Source organism: Melitaea cinxia, chromosome 17 (genome assembly GCF_905220565.1).
Source record: "Melitaea cinxia chromosome 17, ilMelCinx1.1, whole genome shotgun sequence".
Classification (NCBI taxonomy): domain Eukaryota; kingdom Metazoa; phylum Arthropoda; class Insecta; order Lepidoptera; family Nymphalidae; genus Melitaea; species Melitaea cinxia.
Window position 1 is genome coordinate 7,616,072 of NC_059410.1, and position 19,006 is coordinate 7,635,077.

Consider the following 19,006-nt stretch of genomic DNA (forward strand, 5'->3'; position numbering starts at 1 on the left):
ACAAGCGAAAAAGTATTTATTGTTGACAACATTAGGTTGCATTTTGGTTGCATTATAAAATTACTTTACCGAGCTAAATGAGTTGAAGAGCTAAATGAATGATATATGTCCTAAGATCAAAATGATATATATCTCTATCTCTTTTCTTTTCAGCGATATAAACTAAGCAGGGCTAGACCACATGTAACAAGGAAGGGGAGAGGTCAAAAACTGTGAATATTGTGTAACGTAATTTATAGATGGCCCTTTAAACGCTTAATGTCTAGCTATATTAAAAACGAAAAAAAAAGTAGTTGAGAGAGGAAAGCATGTTAATTGTTGCTGAAATGAGTGCGGAAAATCGATCCTGTTGCCTGCAGATCTGAGACCCTCCTATTAAAGCGGCTGAAGGCCCCTGCATGGGTTTGGTCGGTATTGCACCCCCAAGTGCTGAAGCCGACATACGGTCTAGGACTACCAATACGTCCTACCCGGACGTCCTGGATATCACCCGTAAATGTGTTCCCCTGCGATACCAAAAAAAGAGTGCGGGAAATAAAACAAATATTGTAGTTGATACTTGGATTTAATACATAATTATCTTACATTAACACTAAAATATAGAAATCTATTGCTATAATTGTGTCGTAATAAAAAAAAAACCTTATACCAACGCAATACTGTGTCATATAGGTAATTACAGAAACAATGTTTTACTACAGCACTGATTATAAAGTAGTAAATAACAATCAGACATAAAGTACAAACACATTTATTCATTATTACTTATGAATTGAAAAGTCATAAAAAACTCTTGTTAACACTATATTTTTAACTTTACAAACGTATTTGTAATTATGTATGTATGTATTTTTATGAAGTTCTATTGAAATAGGATTTTTTTTGATTAAATAAGTGATCTAATATATTATATAGTTTGGAATAGGCGTTCCAGCACCTTTATGGCTAGCTTGATACACAAGTAAGATTGTTACATGTATTATATACTTTTAATATGTAAATTCATTTTAAACTGATTTTTGATTGAGACATTTCTTTTTTTTTTTTTTTTTATACTGCACAATACACACACGGTCGTCTGTTCCTAAAGTAAGCAACTTAATGCTTGTGTTATAGGTAACAGCCGACTGGTATATAGCTACATTTTTTTTTTCGATAAACATACTTATAAATAATACATATATAAATATATAAATAAATATTTATATTACACCCAGACTCGGGGTGGGAATCGAACCCACAACCCTCGGAGCAGAAAGCAGGGTCACTACAAACTGCGCCAACGGGCTAGTCAAGTATTATTTCGTAAAGAATAAAGAGAATAAAAAAGAAGAATAGTATTAAAAGGTTGTGCAATTTAAAAAAAGAAATCATAATTATCAATACAAATGACGTAAAGAAATAATTTGAGACCAATAAAACTTACTATCCTATTATTAACATAACTTTGTTACTTAGTATATAACACAGTTTTAGATCTAATTTTCAGAATCACACGTTTTATTTTATGTAAAACGAAAATAAACTCCATTTCGGATCACAGAATTTTTTTTAGTATATTAACAAATTACACATTACAGGTAGATATTATATTATTACTAAAAATATTTTTTTTTCTTATAAATACAAATTTTGAAGTTGAAAAATACTTCACGTAGTCGACACAATAAATAATCTTCAAAATTAAATGAAAACATACATATCGTAATATTTACTTGAATGTCAGCTGTTAATGTGTTTATTATTACTTAGTAAAAAAATTAAAGTGATCTTTTAAGGTTTTGTTAAAGATAAAAGGCACGGAAGTGACACAAAAATTAAATATTGTCTTTTGTATAGGCGAAAGATGACATTTTTAATCATTTATAAAATACAGATATTACTGCAAAATGTTTTTTTTTTTTTAATTTTAATTGACCTAAACGTTAATCCCTGAAAAAAATATATCTATAACTGAAATATTATCATTTATGCAACGAGATGAACTACGCAAATAGTGGAATGATTTTCAGTATCAAAATAGTTAACCACTGACTCGAGTTACAGTTTAAAAAAATACTTGTGTCAAGATATTGAGAAAATTTACGGATATCTTATATAAATGCTATACACTTTTAAGACTAGGATCAACAAAAGGTGTTCACACAACTAACTGTGTTGGTCACTCGCAGCAGCTCTAAAACGAACTTGATAGGCGCTACGTCGGTTCTTCAGACGACATCAAAGCCTCTGATTGCTCGTCTAATTCTGATATATTTCTTATTGCCCTGTAATATTCAAAATATTTCATAATCATCTACATAAAAGTGTGCTTTAGACCACACGCCTGAAGTAGGTACAACTTCTTTAGCAATAGGCCATACACTCATTTTTTGATGTTTCAGATAATCTGTTTTTTTTTTTTTTTTTTTTTTATATAGCAGTATAATATTTACGTATATTACATAAGGAAATTCAGCCTGACGTTACCTATGAAGACCAGGAAGGTCGATCTCAAAGACTGTATTGTAGCATACATATATAAAAAAAACTAATCAACGGCTGTTACACAAATTTAACCGACATATTGGCCGATAACCGATATATATAAAAATTTAAAAACCTATAATGATTGGAATAATACAGTTAGGTAAAGTCTGTAATGATAGACGATAATGAAATCTCTGAATTATACTCGTTTCCAAACAGTTAGGTAGCCTACACCGGTATTACTTTTTTTAGATGAGATAGCAATTATAAATTTTTAACGAGTTATAAGTTAATCTTATCAAGTGGATGCATTTTGCGTTTTAGTTTCTAAGATCTGCGCCCAGAAACTAAATGTTTTAGAAAGGTAAATTAATGGTAAAAATAACTATTTATATATGCCTATGTTTTATGCAAAGATTATCAAACTTTTCAAAAGTTACTAATGACTATGGAAAGTCGTACTCAATAGGTAGGTAGTTCGGTGTTTTAGTAGGCTGAAGTCCTAGAAGACAGGAAACATGACCATAGGGAACTCTATATCTATTACCTTAGCGGCTCGGTTTAGAAACAAAATAGTTGAAATATCGCATGGTTGACTTAAGACCCGACCTTAAAACCCGTTTTCTTCGATAATTGACTAAAAAATGGTAGATATATCATGACCACATTGAGTAAAATACAATAATTTTTACAGTTGGATTTTTATTTTTGAAATGTAGGCATTACTCGTTTAGGATAGGTTTAAAAATGAGATCCGTGTACTCAAACGAACCCATCGGTAGAACGTAAGCGCGCGGCGAGTGTGGCGAAGCAGCCACGCCGCAGGCTTAAGGTATGATTCGGATCTGGGCAGTCGCGACCCGGCAGCCGCGGCCCTGCAGCCGCGACCGCGGTCGCGACCCACCGCTTCGTAGGGAATTGTATGCAATAGTAACCAACGCAAGCGACCGCGCAGCGCGGCCGGGGGGCGTGGCCTACGCGCGGCCTTGGCAGCGCCGCCGAGCCGCTCCGGTGGCAGTTGGGTCGCGCTGCCCGTTCGCAGAGAATTTCTTTTCCTTTACATTTAAGTGCCGTTTTATCAGGATTTGATAGGTGCCTTCATCAATTCTAGACGTATATAATGAATCGATGTTATTCCTCTTTGATGATAGCAAGATCAACATTATTTCATCATCCTCTTCTTCGTCTTCTATCAGTCTCTTCACGAGTTCTCGCTTTCGTATATTTAAATAGTCAGACATAGTGAATATTTTATACACGACTGGAATGCACAAGCGTTCACACTGAGTGCTGTTTGACTACTGCACGTGGCAGTCGCTGCCCGGGTCACGGACGTTGCTATCCGTAAGCTTCTAGCAGCGCTGCACAGCAGCGACAATGGGTCGCGGCAGCTGGTCGCCACTGCCGGGTCGCGGCTGCCCAGATCAGAATGCTGCCTTAATGTTGATCTTGCTATCATCAAAGAGGAATAACATCGATTCATTATATACGTCTAGAATTGATGAAGGCACCTATCAAATCCTGATAAAACGGCACTTAAATGTAAAGGAAAAGAAATTCAGGGGTTACTGTAGACTAAATAAAACTCAATTTCAATTTGTACTTAGTTTAATCAACAGTGATATTCAACCAATGAAAAAAGGATCAATAACAAGCGAGGAAAAATTATTTCTCACTTTAAGGTAAATATGAAAAGTTATTTAGCGGGAAACATGTGTTGGACATGTTTTCTGAAGTATTTGTTGGAAAATTAATTGTATTTGGAATACTTAAGTCAGTAGGTTCACAGAGTGGACTGATGGGTGATGCGACGGAAGTTATCGGAGAATAAGGGTTTGATGAAGAATTTTCATCAAAAGGGGGACTGCTTGAGGAAGTACTAAGACCACTAACACTAGTATGTTCGTTTAGGCTCCTTAATTCATAGTCGGCTAAAATATTGAATACTTTAGTTTTCGCTTCTACTCTTAAAGCAGGAGTAAGTTTTTTTAGCATCGTCCCAACGTGCGAGCAAAACTATGTAATACCATCCACATCTTCCTTGTCCTGGGTTGACTGAGGTGTGAGGGCTTGTATTTGGGCACGCCTTTCAGCGTCCCTTTCTTTCCAGTAGTTGAGTAGAGCCACCTGCATGGTATTATTTTGATTTTGTTTCTTTTTTTTCAATACGCTTCCTGTAGATCTCCCTGTTTTTTCGTTTCGTTTCTCATCATCAGCAGTTTCTTCAACGTCTACCTCTGTTGCACTCGATGGCGCATTCACCATTATTATTCCGCTTGTCCCTTCGCTATTCATTTCTATTTCGTTAGGTTCCACGTTAATGTCTTTCTCTTTATTCAAAAAGCTTTCATCATAATTTGATACTTCATTTTCGCTATCATTAGTATCATTAGTTCCCTCAATATTACATATAGTTTTTCTTTCAGTAGGAACATTTTCTAAAAAAATTAGTCTTTCCATTAAAGGCCATTTTTTTGACTTGCTGCCGGCTGCTGATCCAGTTGGTAATTTATTTTTGCGCTTAATTCTTTGATAGGAATCTCTGATGCATTTCCAGCGTTTTATGCAGTCATCACCTAAAACAGATTTAAAATTCATAGTATAAATATGTTGTAGTTACATATTAAGAAGTATACTTTAAAATACATATTATTGTTAGAATTCTGTACAAAATCAAAATATATTTTTCAATTTCAGATTCCTCCTAGCAACTGGTGAAACATACGCATCTTTAGAATTCAATTATCGTATATCGGCAAGCTATATAAGCAGAATAGTCGCACAAGTTCTTGCAAGTTTGCGAAAAAATTTAGTACCAATTTTCCTGCCTGTGCCGGAAAATCATCTAAAACAAACTGCTGAACATTTCTGGAATAGGTGGAACTGTCCAAATTGTTTTGGAGCAATTGATGGCAAGCACGTACGTATTAAATGTCCGAAGAACAGTGGATCGATGTTTTTTAACTATAAAGACTACTATTCTACTGTATTATTGGCTATTGTAGACACAAACTGCAAATTTATTGCTGTTGACGTGGGCTCATATGGAAAGGAAGGGGACAGTGGTATATTCAAAAAGTTAGCTATAGGCAAAAAAATTATGTCCGAACAATTTAATGTGCCTCAACCGGCAGCCTTACCAGGAACAGATATCTTAACCCCACAATATCTAGTTGGCGATGACGCGTTTGGATTAGACGTCTACATGATGAAACCCTATTACAGAACTCATATTAGAGGCGATCGTGGTAAAGCGATTTTCATCTATCGCATCTGCCGAGCAAGACGAGTCACAGAGAATTCTTTTGGACTTCTGAGTCAGGTTTTCCGAATATTATATTCATCTATAGCAATTAGACCAGAAATATGTGATGACTTAATTACTACACTATGTTGTCTCCATAATTTATTAAGGGATGCTTATTTAGAAAAAAATGGAATACCATATTACAGTTACGACAAAAAAAAAAAAAAAACAAAACCAACAGAGAACACGCTTCCACTGACACGTACGGGAGGATTTCGGAACATAGATGGATTTCGAATCAGAAATATCCTTAAAGATTACTTTCCCTCAGAAGCTGGAAAAGTCTCATGGCAAGAACAGTCGATAAACAGAATGAACTAGAGCAGGTAGGTATGAACACGACGCACAGCAAGCTTCATTTGTCATTTAAATGTTTATTTGTAATAACTATGTAAAAATAAAAAAAAGTTGGTACTTACTTGTTTTATTGAGTTGACTACCAATATGCTCCCATATATTATCTCTAACAACATTATCCTTATAGCTTTTGAGTTGAGGAACGTAAAGCGGTGGGTTTTTAGCAACTAACTCAACTAAAAACTCGTCATTTTCATCGGTAAACGTCGCCATTTTGTCACCCTCTGCGAACGGGCAGCGCGACCCAACTGCCACCGGAGCGGCTCGGCGGCGCTGCCAAGGCCGCGCGTAGGCCACGCCTTGCGTTGGTTACTATTGCATACAATTCCCTACGAAGCGGTGGGTCGCGACCCCGGTCGCGGCTGCAGGGCCGCGGCTGCCGGGTCTCGACTGCCCAGATCCGAATCATACCTTTAGTGTGAGAAGAATGTCTACCATTTTTTTTTAATATCAGGGTAGGCTACTCACGCAAAGACAGCGCGGGCAGCTACAATTTTTTTGTTTTTTTTTTTTTCTATTATTATTTAACTAGGTATATACTCACGCGAACCCGTCCGCAGGGCGCAGGCGCGCGGCGAGGCGGGCGAGGCAGCGCGGCGGCGCGGGCAGCGCGGCGGCGAGCCAGCCGGCCGCGGCCAGCAGCGCGGCGGCCGCGCGCCACGCGCTGCCCGCGCCGCGCCACGCCTCCGCGCACGCGCACAGCGGCAGCGTCAGCGCCAGCGACGCGCTCGCCGTCGACGACGACGTCAGGCAGCGCCCCCTGGATTTTTCCAGATCATTTTAGATAAAATGCGATTACAGTCGATGTTAAAGTGCTCCGACTTTATATTTATATATAAATATATATCTTTCTTTATGCATTGGATTACCAAAGTAAGATACACCTGATTAAAGTACGTTTCACAAAAGAGTTCCTTTTTATTTTTAATGTTGGTAGCACCGGTTGTCGTATTGTGTCAATGCTGTCAGTGTTCAGAGCTCTGGAGGTTTTTAATTTGTTTTAGTGCGATTTACTTTTCAATCACGCCTAAGACATTAAGAAGCGGTGTAAGAGAATTGTACTCAAAGTTAAAAAGTTTTGTGAACATGAAAAAGCTAATAAAGCTCTCTCTCTCTCTCCTCTTATTTCATTGGAATATGTTCGACATCGGGTAGCGGCAATCACAGGTTAGTAAAATGGTGTTGCCATAGATGTTAGTCCCGATAATATCTTGTATTACAGTCACATAATAGTTACATGTAAAAATAATTATTTATTCTCCATATTACGTGACATTGGCGAAATAATCTGTGCTCATTTGGCACTATTGAAAGCCATTAACCCTAAAGAAGAAGAAGAAAAATAATTATTTAATACGTAATACTTAGTTTACTAATAAGTATTATTTCAATAGATTCCTTACATTGGAAATAATGTATTAGGTCTGAACGTTATTTTATTTTATTTTTAGGTATATCAGAAAAGACGGTAACCAAAATAAGTCACGAAGGTGCATTTGCAGCAGGAAATCACGCCCACACTAAAATCGAGTTAAATTGGATGACTTAGACCAATGTGTCGAAAAGAAGTTCCGACGAAAATCCGAAATTATTAAATAATTTAAAGGTCGATATCAATTTCAATGGAAGCCGCACAAGTCTATGGAGGATCATGCGATGCGAAAAATTTGAAACAGATGCGAGTGAATTGTAGTGGTGCTGATCCTTGACCTGTAATTTACTTGGACGAAACTTACATCCTTGCTTCGTACGGTGTGACCAAATGCTGGCAAAATGAATATGAAGGAGTTGTGTCTTCTGATGCAAAGGGAGCTCGCTGGAGAATACGAGCATGCTGGAGGAGAAAATGGTTTCGTGCCCAACGCAAGGTTTGATTTTTAAGTCACAAAGTCAGGTAATTATTATGATGACATGAACCAAACCAATTTTATGAAGTGGTTGAAAGACAAAGTTGTACCTAATCTTCATTCGCAAAGCAAAGTATTGAATAACGCGTCGTATCATAGCGTCAAAACTAACAAGTCACTAACAATGGCAAACAGTAAAGCGGAAATAAAACAGTGGATTAGCAGATTACTGGTACTAGCTTATTTGCCAAACATGCTTAAAGTCAAGCTTCATGAAATCATTAAAGAACATAAAGAAGAACCTATTTATGAAGCGGTTTCATACTTAACATTGCATGGCCACAAATCGTTAAGGTTACCGCTTTACCACTGCGATCTTAACCCAATCGAAATTATTTGGAGGGTCATGAAGAAACGGGTGGCCGAAAAAAAATGTGGGGGCAAGAATCAAAAAATATTGTTCACCTGACAGAAAAAGCTTTTGATAGCATCTCACCTGACATATAGAAGAGAGAATGTGATCACGTCAGAGGTATCGAAGAAAAATATTATGCCAATGACTTGGAATTGGATAAAGAAATGGATAATTTTAAAAGAATGGAAAATTTAATTGAATAAAAATTTGTGTTATTAATGTTTTAATTTTTTAAATAAATAAGAACATTTTAGCGTAATTAAATATAGCAAACCAATTGATATTTGGTGCTGTGTGGCTACGGCACTAAAGAATTTAGCCACCCCCTCTCTTCCCGTGGGTGTCGTAAGAGGCGACTATGGGATAACAAGGTTCCACAACCACCTTGGTACTTAAGAAGCCGACCGATGGCGGGATAACCATCCAACTGCTGGCTTTGAAATACACAGGCCGAAGACGAGCAGCAGCGTCTTCGGTGCGACAAAGCCAGCCCTGCGGTCACCTACCCGCCTGCCCAGCGTGGTGACTATGGGCAAAACACATCGTTCTTGGAGTGAACTTGGTTGAACCTATGGTTGAAAAACTGATCGGTCATAAGATTAAGTTGTTAAATCATCATCATCATTACAGCCTAAACAGTCCACTGCTGGACATAGGCCTCCAAAAGTTTACGCCAAAAATGACGTGAACTCATGTGTTTTGCCCATAGTCACCACGCTGGGCAGGCGGGTTGGTGACCGCAGTACTGGCTTTGTCGCACCGAAGACGCTGCTGCCCGTCTTCGGCCTGTGTATTTCAAAGCCAGCAGTTGGATGGTTATCCCGCCATCGGTCGGCTTCTTAAGTTCCAAGGTGGTAGCGTAACTGTGTTATCCCTTAGTCGCCTCTTACGACACCCACGGGAAGAGAGAAGTTGTTAAATATTGTTTGTTTTTTTATGTTGAGCGAAAAAAATATGCTTACAAACTATTACAAATGTCAATATTTTATAGTAGTGTTTATTGTAAAGGTTTTATATTATGAATATTTCTGAATATCAATTTCACCCTGAACGTTTTTAACGCTATCCCATTTAATATAAAATAACTTTGCCTTTTATAAAGATGCTCGATTATTGATATATTTATTTCCTAATTCTGTACCTCTGCTAATTGTTAACAAAAAAATTCAATATATTATCAGGTTTTGAAATAATTTCAACAATATTTGAATATAAAATGAATTTTACTCTCATCTATGGCTTATTAGTATAGTTGTGTCACTTTACTATACTTACAATATTACTCTAATTTTCTGTGGTCGGAAGTACGCCATATTTGTTCACCATTTAGGAGACTTCTAAAAAAATGGACTATACAAATAGACACTACGACCCAACGATAGCTATTAAAACTAATTATTTTACAAAAAAAAAACAAACATTTATAGCTGTTAATGTTAAATGAGTTCGGTTTTACATACCTCATATTATAGTCGTGTTACTGATATTACGTCACTTCCGTTATATATTTTTCTTACGGTTTTAGTCTCACATTTTTTTCAGTTCGGTCGCCCAATAAAAACTCTATCTCCTCCAAGCCTGCCGCAAGGAACTTCGTTCCAAAAATCACATTTTACTGGATTTCAATGGAGTTATAACGAATCTTATGATACCTATCAGCTATTTTTGTTGTCTAAGATCAAGTAAAGAAATCGAAATATTAACAATGAGCTCACCAAAGCCACAAAGACTCCAACAGGAGTGGCCCCAGGGCGGCATCTAACAGTAGCCAGCTCCACAGCCTCGGAGGAGGCAGTTCTGCTCGCTCCACTCCACTGACGGCCAGGACACCGCCTATCGACCACGCCAAGCAACCGCAGGCACAGCCCACTACACCTGGAATTATTAGTTCTGTTGTATTTCATATTTCGATCAAGTAATAGAGTAAGATCCCAGGCCCCCAGACTGTTTTTATGTTCTGAATGGCAAAATATATACAATAGAATAATAGTATTAATATGTACAGTGAACATATACATACCCACCGGCCGCCAATTTTCAAAATTATCTGCTAAAAGTACGTAAACATAGTAACTAGTTATTTTCTAATGGCGGATTCTTACGTACGTTGTAAGAAATATTTTAAACAGTATAAAATTATTACTGCCAAACACCTTCTGTCGGCAGTTATTATTACCAGACATTAATTTGACTATATTTTAAAATCTTACATATTTTCAATCAATTAAATCGTAGTAAATTAGAATTCATATCTGAATCGTGAACATATTTTACTGGCCAAATTTAAAGTATTTGTTTTCTTTGATAGATAGAATTATAAATGGATTCGAGCTTACCAACTAATAAAAACGAATTAATTCCATCTCCTTTCCTCAATTCTTGTCTAAATAGCATTAAGTGTAGAGAGTAACAAAAAGCAGAACCTATAGCAGCTAGAACACCAATCCAATTACTTTGATGGCTCTCAGATAGTCCTAATATAACCTAAAAAAAAAGAATTATAAATAATTTAGCGAACTGTTAAAACATCAATTAGTATCTTAATTTATTTTAATACTTACAAGACCAGATGTAGTAAGCAGTATAGCCATACATTTAGAAAGAGAGAAGCGATCGGTTGGTACTTGAGCGAACATAGCTCCAAATGATAATGCGAATGCTGCAGTTGTCGATGTATATAGCGTCGCTGAACATGGCGATGAGTGAAGTAAACTAAGGCGGTACAAGTAATTTGCGATGAACCACTACAAAGAAAGAAATTAGTTAAATACCACTGTATTGACAGTAAATTTAGCGAGATATTTTACAGAAGATGTCTGTGAGTTGACAATTTATTTTTAGCTTCCTCATTTAATAGAATGTTTTCTTATTTAAAAAGAATATCCAAATAATATAATTAAATTGTATTATACAAAACGGTTAACGAACTATCTTTAACTGCTGGCATCTTACTGTATTTAACTATAAAACGTATATGGTCAGATGGAGTGGAGATTGAACCTGCGTCAGCAAGCGCAACAGCCAGTGCTATGACCGCTGCGCTAACGAGCCGTCTGAATAAGATAATTTATATTTCAGTAAACAAAGTCGAATGGTTATAATATTTGCATTCAGCCTGTAACATCCCACTGCTAAGCATATGCCTCTTTCTCCATATAGGAGGATTGGAGCTTAACCCGCCACGCTGCTCCACTGCGGGTTGGTGGATATGTTCCCTACCATGAGTAACGATCGCTATGAGGTATTATGATAACGACCGGGACCGAAGGCTTTAAGTGCTCTCCAAGACACGGTGGGGAGACCCACAAGGACAGACATCCAAGCCGGAAAGAAATATTTGTACAAATACAAATATTCATCCCTAGCGGGTTTCGAACCCGCAAACCGTCGGTGTTTTTGACGACTACTTGCACTAGTACACCAGAGCGGTTGTTAATAATACTTACCGGTACACAAAAAACGAGAGCTAGTTTAAGATGTCGCCTCGTAGCGGCGGCCGCGGCGCGGCGCTGTGCGTACTCGGTCGCGCGAATGGACGCGGACCACGACAGGCGCGCCAGCAACGCCTCGCCCGCCATCGCCGCTGACATAACACGCACCTTTAATGAACGAATACGAAATTAAGGGCGTGCTAATAGAGCTTCCATCGAATAGTCCTCGATTTAAAATTGGATGATTCAAACATTCCCCATAATTTCTAACTTTCATTACATTAGAAAGGCTGAAACTTAGTTCATTCCTTTTAACTATTTACATAGTGTGACCATTAATATTGTTACAATTAATAATTGTGTTTGCTGGCAAACGAAAAAAAAAACCGACTTCAATTACAACGACAAGTAATGTGTACGACTGTGTACGACTTGTAACACCATTACTATATTTTTAGTAGTATTAAATAATGTGCCTGAAGCAAAGCGTGTGAGACTGATTACATTAATAATTAACAATGAATCCATCTTGATCGTGACAATAGCTTTAATATATAATTTAGTTTCGGTACTATAATTTAGAATTGTAGACCGATAGATTTTGGAAGTTGACTACATATTTTTAATTTCATTTGTGTTTCTATAAAAATATTTTAAATAAATGTTTGTTGAGATTGTATATTTCAAAAGAATGATAACTAGATGAGTAAAGGTATATATTTAAAAAATAAAAATAATATACATATTTAAAAATAATAAAAGTTATAATAATATAATTAAAAATAAAATAAAATATTTTAATAATTTAATTATGATAATATATTCTCTCTTCTCGTGGGTGTCGTAAGAGGCGACTAAGGGATAACACAGTTTCACTACCACCTTGGAACTTAATAATTCTGTTTGCTCGCAAACGAAAAAAAAACCGACTTCAATTACGTCGACACATCGACAAGTAATACAACGTAGATCGACGAAAAAATAGTCAAGAAACTACGCGTTATCAAAGATTACTCAAAAAGTAGTTATCAGATCTCGATAAAATTTATATGTGACCACAGAATAAACATCAGCTTTCGATTAAATTGAAAATTATTAAAATCGGTACACCCAGTAAAAAGTTATGTGGATTTTCGAGAGTTTCGAGAGACTTATTTTAATTTTATAAAAAAATTGCAACAAACCTGACCTTGATAAATAAGGAAACTACCATACTTTAAAGCCAACACTTCATTCACAAGTTATCTGTTTATTATAAAAACATTTACATAATTTGTTCAAAGTCCTTATAAAAGTATAAGATAAGAACAAAATAAATATATTGTGCAGTTATTTTACCTAAAAGATTAGTACAGTATTGGTGTAAGTATAGATATTTAATTTATAGTGGATATTAAAACCAAACAAATTGTGTACTCACAAGTCTGGAAGGCTTTTATACATCTTTTTTTTCATTTTTTTTAATACAAATATAGTTCTATTTGAGTGCTGTGCAATACAATAATAATTAAAACATAGTCTCTTTTCAATCTATTACACTTACCTCTGCCACTTTATTGAAACGCACTGCTCTTGGAGCGGCATCATCACTGTCAGTGGCCTCTCCTGCCCTTACTGGGACAAATGTTGAATCACCCTTAAAAAAATAACATAACTATTAAAGTAGATAATTATTATTAAATAAGAGAATAAAGAAGGCTTAATTGTGTAAAAAACAGACATACATATCTGTATAGAGATAAAAAATAATTAAACAATAAATGCTTCACACAGTAGCTTGTAGTGGTGTACGAGAACACTGAGCCAGGTGTCAAGAAACACACAACCCAAAACAGTTGCTGTGACCATGCATCAACAATCTATCAATCTGATATGAGTTTCTTAATTATTTATATCATATAAATAGATATGTCTTACATATAAAAAAGAAAAATATATTTCAACATACACACACTGTCATTGTTACTCATCTGTTTCTAGTTGCAGTCAACACAATGCCTGTATTTTAGGTAGCAGCTGGCTGATATTGATACATATATATTTTTAAATATAATAATAACTAAATATATAATTCTGACTCGAGCTGAGAATAGAGACCACAACCTCACGAGCAGAAAGCAGGGTCATAGCAAAAAGTGCCAACAGGCTAGTCAATAGTATTTTTATTTGTTAACATATATTTAACATATAACATACCAAGCTGTTGTTAGATTCAGTGTAGAAGGTTTCATCATCTGTCTCTGCCGTGGGTTCTAATAATTGCTAAAAAATAAATAAAATAAATATTATAGTACATTAATATTGATACATATTAAGTTTACTTCACTAAGAACAGTAGTCTATCCTTGTATTATATTACTTGAATGTCTTTAAAATAAAAAACGATTTGTTAAAATAAATACATTTATAAAGCTTTAAAAAAAGAAGGTTATCTGTTGGTAAAGCTTGTATAGTTACTACGGCTTGCTTAATTAAACATTATTGATTAAATTGTATTCATACTCTATTGTACACTAGAAATAAATTATTAAAGTTGAAAGATAATGAGCTAGGAGAATAGCAAATAACTATGTCACTTCTTCTAGACAATTTATATGGTATTATAGGTATAAGCTCTAACTCATAAGTGACCTATTTAATAATTTTATTATTTTAACTTACAGTGTAGTCTGCTGGGCGGCAAGGATCTCTTGTTGGTGGAGTAAAACATAGTACTACAAGATACACAAACAATAAGGAACTCCTTACATATGTCACTAAAAATGGTCTCTCAAGTTTTTTTTCTATGTATATGTACTGAAAAATCGAAAAGATTTAAATATATTTTCAAAAATAATATTAAGTAAATAACTAAGAAAAAATAATACCTTCGTTAGCTCGGATGAAACAACCCACAACACGCTAACAAGAAATAGAATAAATAGTCCAAACGCAAATTTTCGTTTACTAAATGTTTGATCATCATCTTTGTTATTTTTATTGTTTGATGTCACTCCAAAATAATTATGGCATAAAGTCAACATGAAGACTAAATCAAAAATTATTCGTATTGAATAAATCTAAATTTAGGGTCTATTTTTGTCCATTTATAATGAGTTAACGACTGTTTAATGGATATTGATAGACACAATGGTTTCTATTATTCATCTATGTATGTAATATCACAATATATTTGTTGAATTAATTTGTCACTACCACCAGCTGCTGTTTTTTTCCTGGTTAAGTGAAAACTTGTTATATTTAAAGCTTTATTAAGGCTTTTTTTCTATAATATTTAGTCAGTATTCTTTTATAGAAATTTCACTGAATGAACAGAAAACCGATCCTGAAGCCTTGACACTGTCAGATGTCAATGTCAAATTTCAAGTGAAAATATGAAAACATAGACTTAAGAATATAGAGCTAAAAGCCATATAACAAAGATTGATAGGGCTAGAATACCGTTAAAAGTTCGGTAGCGTTAATTTTCTCGGCATCATCACTTCAGCCTAATAAGTCTACTGCTGGACATAGGACTCCAAAAGTTCGCGCCAAAAATGACGTGAGCTCATGTGTTTTGCCCATAGTCACCACGCTGGGCAGGCGGGTTGGTGACCGCAAGGCTGGCTTTGTCGCACCGAAGACGCTGCTGCCCGTCTTCGGCCTGTGTATTTCAAAGCCAGCAGTTGGATGGTTATGCCACCATCGGTCAGCTTTTTAAGTTCCAAGGTGGTAGTGGAACTGTGTTATCCCTTAGTCGTTTCTTACTATACCAACGGGAAGAGAGGTGGTGGTTAAATTCTTACTGCCATAACCACACAGCACATTATTACTTATACTTTATTGCATATTTACACGTACGTTAAAAAGAAACAGAATATATTGTTTAATTACCAAAGGAAAGTATTGACATGTGCCGTGACCGTTCCGCAAACGCATCGTCATACGAACCATAAGTAACGTTACCTACTTATGTACCTTAGTAACGTTAAGAGAACGATACCTAAGTAACGTTATTTTGGAACCATTATACCGGAATATTTTTTGCCAGTATTAACAACTTAACGTTATATATTTTTATACTGTTACCGTTAATTGCTATTGTTACTTATAAAGGTAACGCTGTGTTCATAATTGTGTTATATTTTGGAAAACAATGATGGAATACTAAAAAATAGGCTACTGTTCGTTTTTTATTATTATTTTACTGTTCTGTATTATGTATTTTATTTAAACAGTTCCTTTGAATACGTTTTTTTTTGTTACCAACTGAATTCAAGTAGATAATAGCGACAAACAGTTAAGAGACAAAAGTAGTCTAACTAGCATAGTAAGCACGGTTTTTCACGCAGAAATACTTAATATTGCATACTTTAAAAAAAATATTTGGATGCATTTTTCGTCTGGTAGCCTTGGGAAGATTTGACAGAACATTGACTACCTTTATATATTTGTTATATACTCTTTGGACAATGGACATTACTACACTCTACTGTCTACATAATACATATTTCGTTGTATCCAACACGACCGTGTCTATGAAGTGACACATCTTTACTTATATACCTGTGTTATATACTCTTTGGTATCCAATTTTATTGAATGCAACATTAAAATAATTAAATTATATAGGTTATAAACATTTTACATAAATAAACAGCATTTTTTATAACTTAAAATTAAGGATATTTAAGATGGAGGTGGTCAAATACATTGGAAAGTATCTTAATACGCCAGTTGGGACAGTCTGTTACAATACTGACAAAGTAAATAAATATTATTATTAGCGTACATGTTTTTAACCTTCTATCCAAGACAAGAAAAAAAGTCGCAACGCGACAAATAATAATATAATTAATTCGCTCTTGTTATTGTCGTGACTTTAATTTTGTCTTATATTTTAAAACAACCGCAAAATACCCTTATTCTTTGTCACCTAAGTTTTCCTGAAAGGGGTAAAGTTTGATTGAAATCGGATATTTTTTAATAGATGAGCCGTTTTGTGGTGCTAATTTTCTTTTCCAGGTATTAACAACTATATTAGATAAGGAAAATGTAGAAGGGTTTGCTAGTATCATTTTGAAATTAGTAACAAAAAGTGGTGTTACAATGAGTCCAGAGCAAAGACTTCTTAGCTACCAATGGCTAGAACATTTAGCTGTATATAGTAACCAAGCAGTTACTAATCCTACATTTGCTAAGAATTTTTTACAGGTAATTAAAATTTACCCATTAATAATATGTATTTATTACTATTAGTAAAATTAAAATTCATTCTATTTATGAAATATTTTCCAGGGTCTTAATGCTACTCTTGAAAACAATACTTATTTAATTGGAAATCACCTTACTATAACAGATATAGCAGCATACCATGTACTGTATCCATTAATTGTAAGTAAAATCATCATAAATAATTAAATGGTTGATTGAATAAAGGTAAATTATCATTTAAGTAACTAATACAACATAAACATATTGTATAAATTGTTAGGAGATATTTCTAATTGTATAAAAGAAAAAAAAAACATTCCAAAATATTTGTATTAAACATATTATACTTTAGGCATATTTAGTAAAAAGTGACTGCACTTTCACTAAGTTTTGGCAATTATGGTTATGTATATTGATTTACCAAATTCTTAAAAACTTGAAAATACCATTTGACACCAAATGATTAATAAAAGAGTTTGAAATTCAGGTTTTATTCTATCTATAGATGACTTAATTATTTAAATTTTTTTTTAAAAAGAATGAAAGATGATTATCAAATGTTTCTACTCTTTACTTTTTTTATTTTTTTTAGATACGATAATACCTATGTCATAATTTATACTTCTATACTAAATATAAACTGACTCAAAAACTACTGGTTCAATTTTCAAAAATTCTTTCACTAGTAGAATATTACTTTATCACTGCGTGATATAGGCTATATTTTATCAAAGGAAAACAGATTAGCCAGAAAAGTGAAAGCTAGTGTTAAATAATCTTAATTGTCTTACAGTCAAATATGTGTAATCATTTGAAGTAAATATATTAACATATTTTTACAATTCCTTCTAGGAACGACTTACAGTTTCAGAGCAAGAATCATTACTACATGTTTGTAGGTGGTCAAAGCATGTTCAGTCTCAACCCAAAGTGAGTGAAAACCGGAGTCCATTATCTTTAAATACATTGACTCTGTCGCTCCATGCACCAGTAGTCCAGTGAAGAAAAAAAAATGTATTCCATTTGAGATTTTTTTTTATCAGTAATAAAATTTGATTTGTACCAAAATTTTAAAATTCCATTGTATTTTAATTATTGATATTTAAATACATTGGTAGGGTGATGTATAATTGAATTGCAATTTAATGGTAATGACATAACAATAAATGATTTTAAACACTATAAAATGTTTCATTATTATCGCTACATAATTTTGTTATTTTTTATGATGTGTATTGGTTTTGGTGTAAGTATGCAATTAATAGCTTTTTCCTTATATCATACATATAAAGAATATACATGAATTTTTTTTAATTAAAATGGGAATAGTTTTCTGCTTTCACTGTTACTAATTGTTACATTTACAATTTTAATTTTGGACTTATATTGGACTGTAATTGTATAATCTTAAGGTACCTACATGAAGGTAATTTGTGGGCTAAGGAATCGTAGCGTTTTTACCTGATCTCGTACGGAAAATACTAGAATGCAAATTTCTATATAAAATTGATTAGCACAATATTTAAATGACATATTTTACGTTCGTGGCGCAGTTTCGATGCTAAATAACCGCATGACTGGTGATCAGATCAGTGATGTGTTTGAGTCGTAGTGTGAAGCTGCTTTCTGCTCTTATTGTGGGTTCGGTTTCCGTCGCATTTCTAGGTGTTGTATATACCTATTTATATACGTCTTATTTGTTATATACATTTATTTAAAAAAATGTATATTAATGAACCGGGTGTTATCTACCTTAGGAACACGAGCAGAGGCTTAGCTACCACCGTATCAGCCGTATTAATGATACGGGGCCTTCGGGATACAGAGGCCTCCTAACATGTGTAAGCAAAAATTAGTAAAATGTTATCCAAGATGTCACTTAATCTCGTCACTCGTGCTTCCCGGGAAAAAAACATTAAAAAAAATACGTGCCGCTTCCACTTCAGAAATGACAAAATCAAAAAAAGCGATCCCCCTTTTTCCGGTT

The 19,006-nt window shown here is 34.5% G+C and overlaps 2 protein-coding genes across 2 annotated transcripts; one reads left to right on the plus strand and one right to left on the minus strand.

Moving 5' to 3' along the window:
• Nucleotides 1-1,376: 1,376 nt before the first annotated feature.
• Nucleotides 1,377-14,988, minus strand: LOC123661841 (solute carrier family 35 member F5). Its single transcript, XM_045596781.1, has 10 exons — nucleotides 14,694-14,988; nucleotides 14,488-14,622; nucleotides 14,023-14,088; nucleotides 13,370-13,462; nucleotides 11,842-11,994; nucleotides 10,957-11,139; nucleotides 10,732-10,879; nucleotides 10,111-10,270; nucleotides 6,678-6,893; nucleotides 1,377-2,267 (listed from the first exon to the last, which is right to left on the minus strand). Exons 1-10 carry the CDS (start codon nucleotides 14,847-14,849, stop codon nucleotides 2,198-2,200), a joined length of 1,380 nt encoding a protein of 459 aa, XP_045452737.1. The 5' UTR covers nucleotides 14,850-14,988; the 3' UTR covers nucleotides 1,377-2,197.
• A 1,273-nt stretch (nucleotides 14,989-16,261) lies between these two features.
• On the plus strand, nucleotides 16,262-18,201 carry LOC123661491 (eukaryotic translation elongation factor 1 epsilon-1). The gene is made up of 4 exons (XM_045596447.1): nucleotides 16,262-16,571; nucleotides 16,831-17,019; nucleotides 17,104-17,199; nucleotides 17,872-18,201. Exons 1-4 carry the CDS (start codon nucleotides 16,500-16,502, stop codon nucleotides 18,019-18,021), a joined length of 507 nt encoding a protein of 168 aa, XP_045452403.1. The 5' UTR covers nucleotides 16,262-16,499; the 3' UTR covers nucleotides 18,022-18,201.
• The last annotated feature ends 805 nt before the right edge of the window (nucleotides 18,202-19,006 follow it).

Coding starts and splice junctions, on each gene's coding strand:
- LOC123661841 (XM_045596781.1), bottom strand. CDS start 14,849: ATGTTGACTTTATGCCATAATTATTTTGGAGTGACATCAAACAATAAA. Junction 6,894..10,110: donor TTGGAGTCTTTGTGGCTTTG/GTGAGCTCATTG, acceptor GGAAAAATCCAG/GGGGCGCTGCCTGACGTCGT. Junction 2,268..6,677: donor CGCCCTGCGGACGGGTTCGC/GTGAGTATATAC, acceptor TGAATATTACAG/GGCAATAAGAAATATATCAG.
- LOC123661491 (XM_045596447.1), top strand. CDS start 16,500: ATGGAGGTGGTCAAATACATTGGAAAGTATCTTAATACGCCAGTTGGG. Junction 16,572..16,830: donor TCTGTTACAATACTGACAAA/GTAAATAAATAT, acceptor TTTCTTTTCCAG/GTATTAACAACTATATTAGA. Junction 17,200..17,871: donor ATGTACTGTATCCATTAATT/GTAAGTAAAATC, acceptor AATTCCTTCTAG/GAACGACTTACAGTTTCAGA.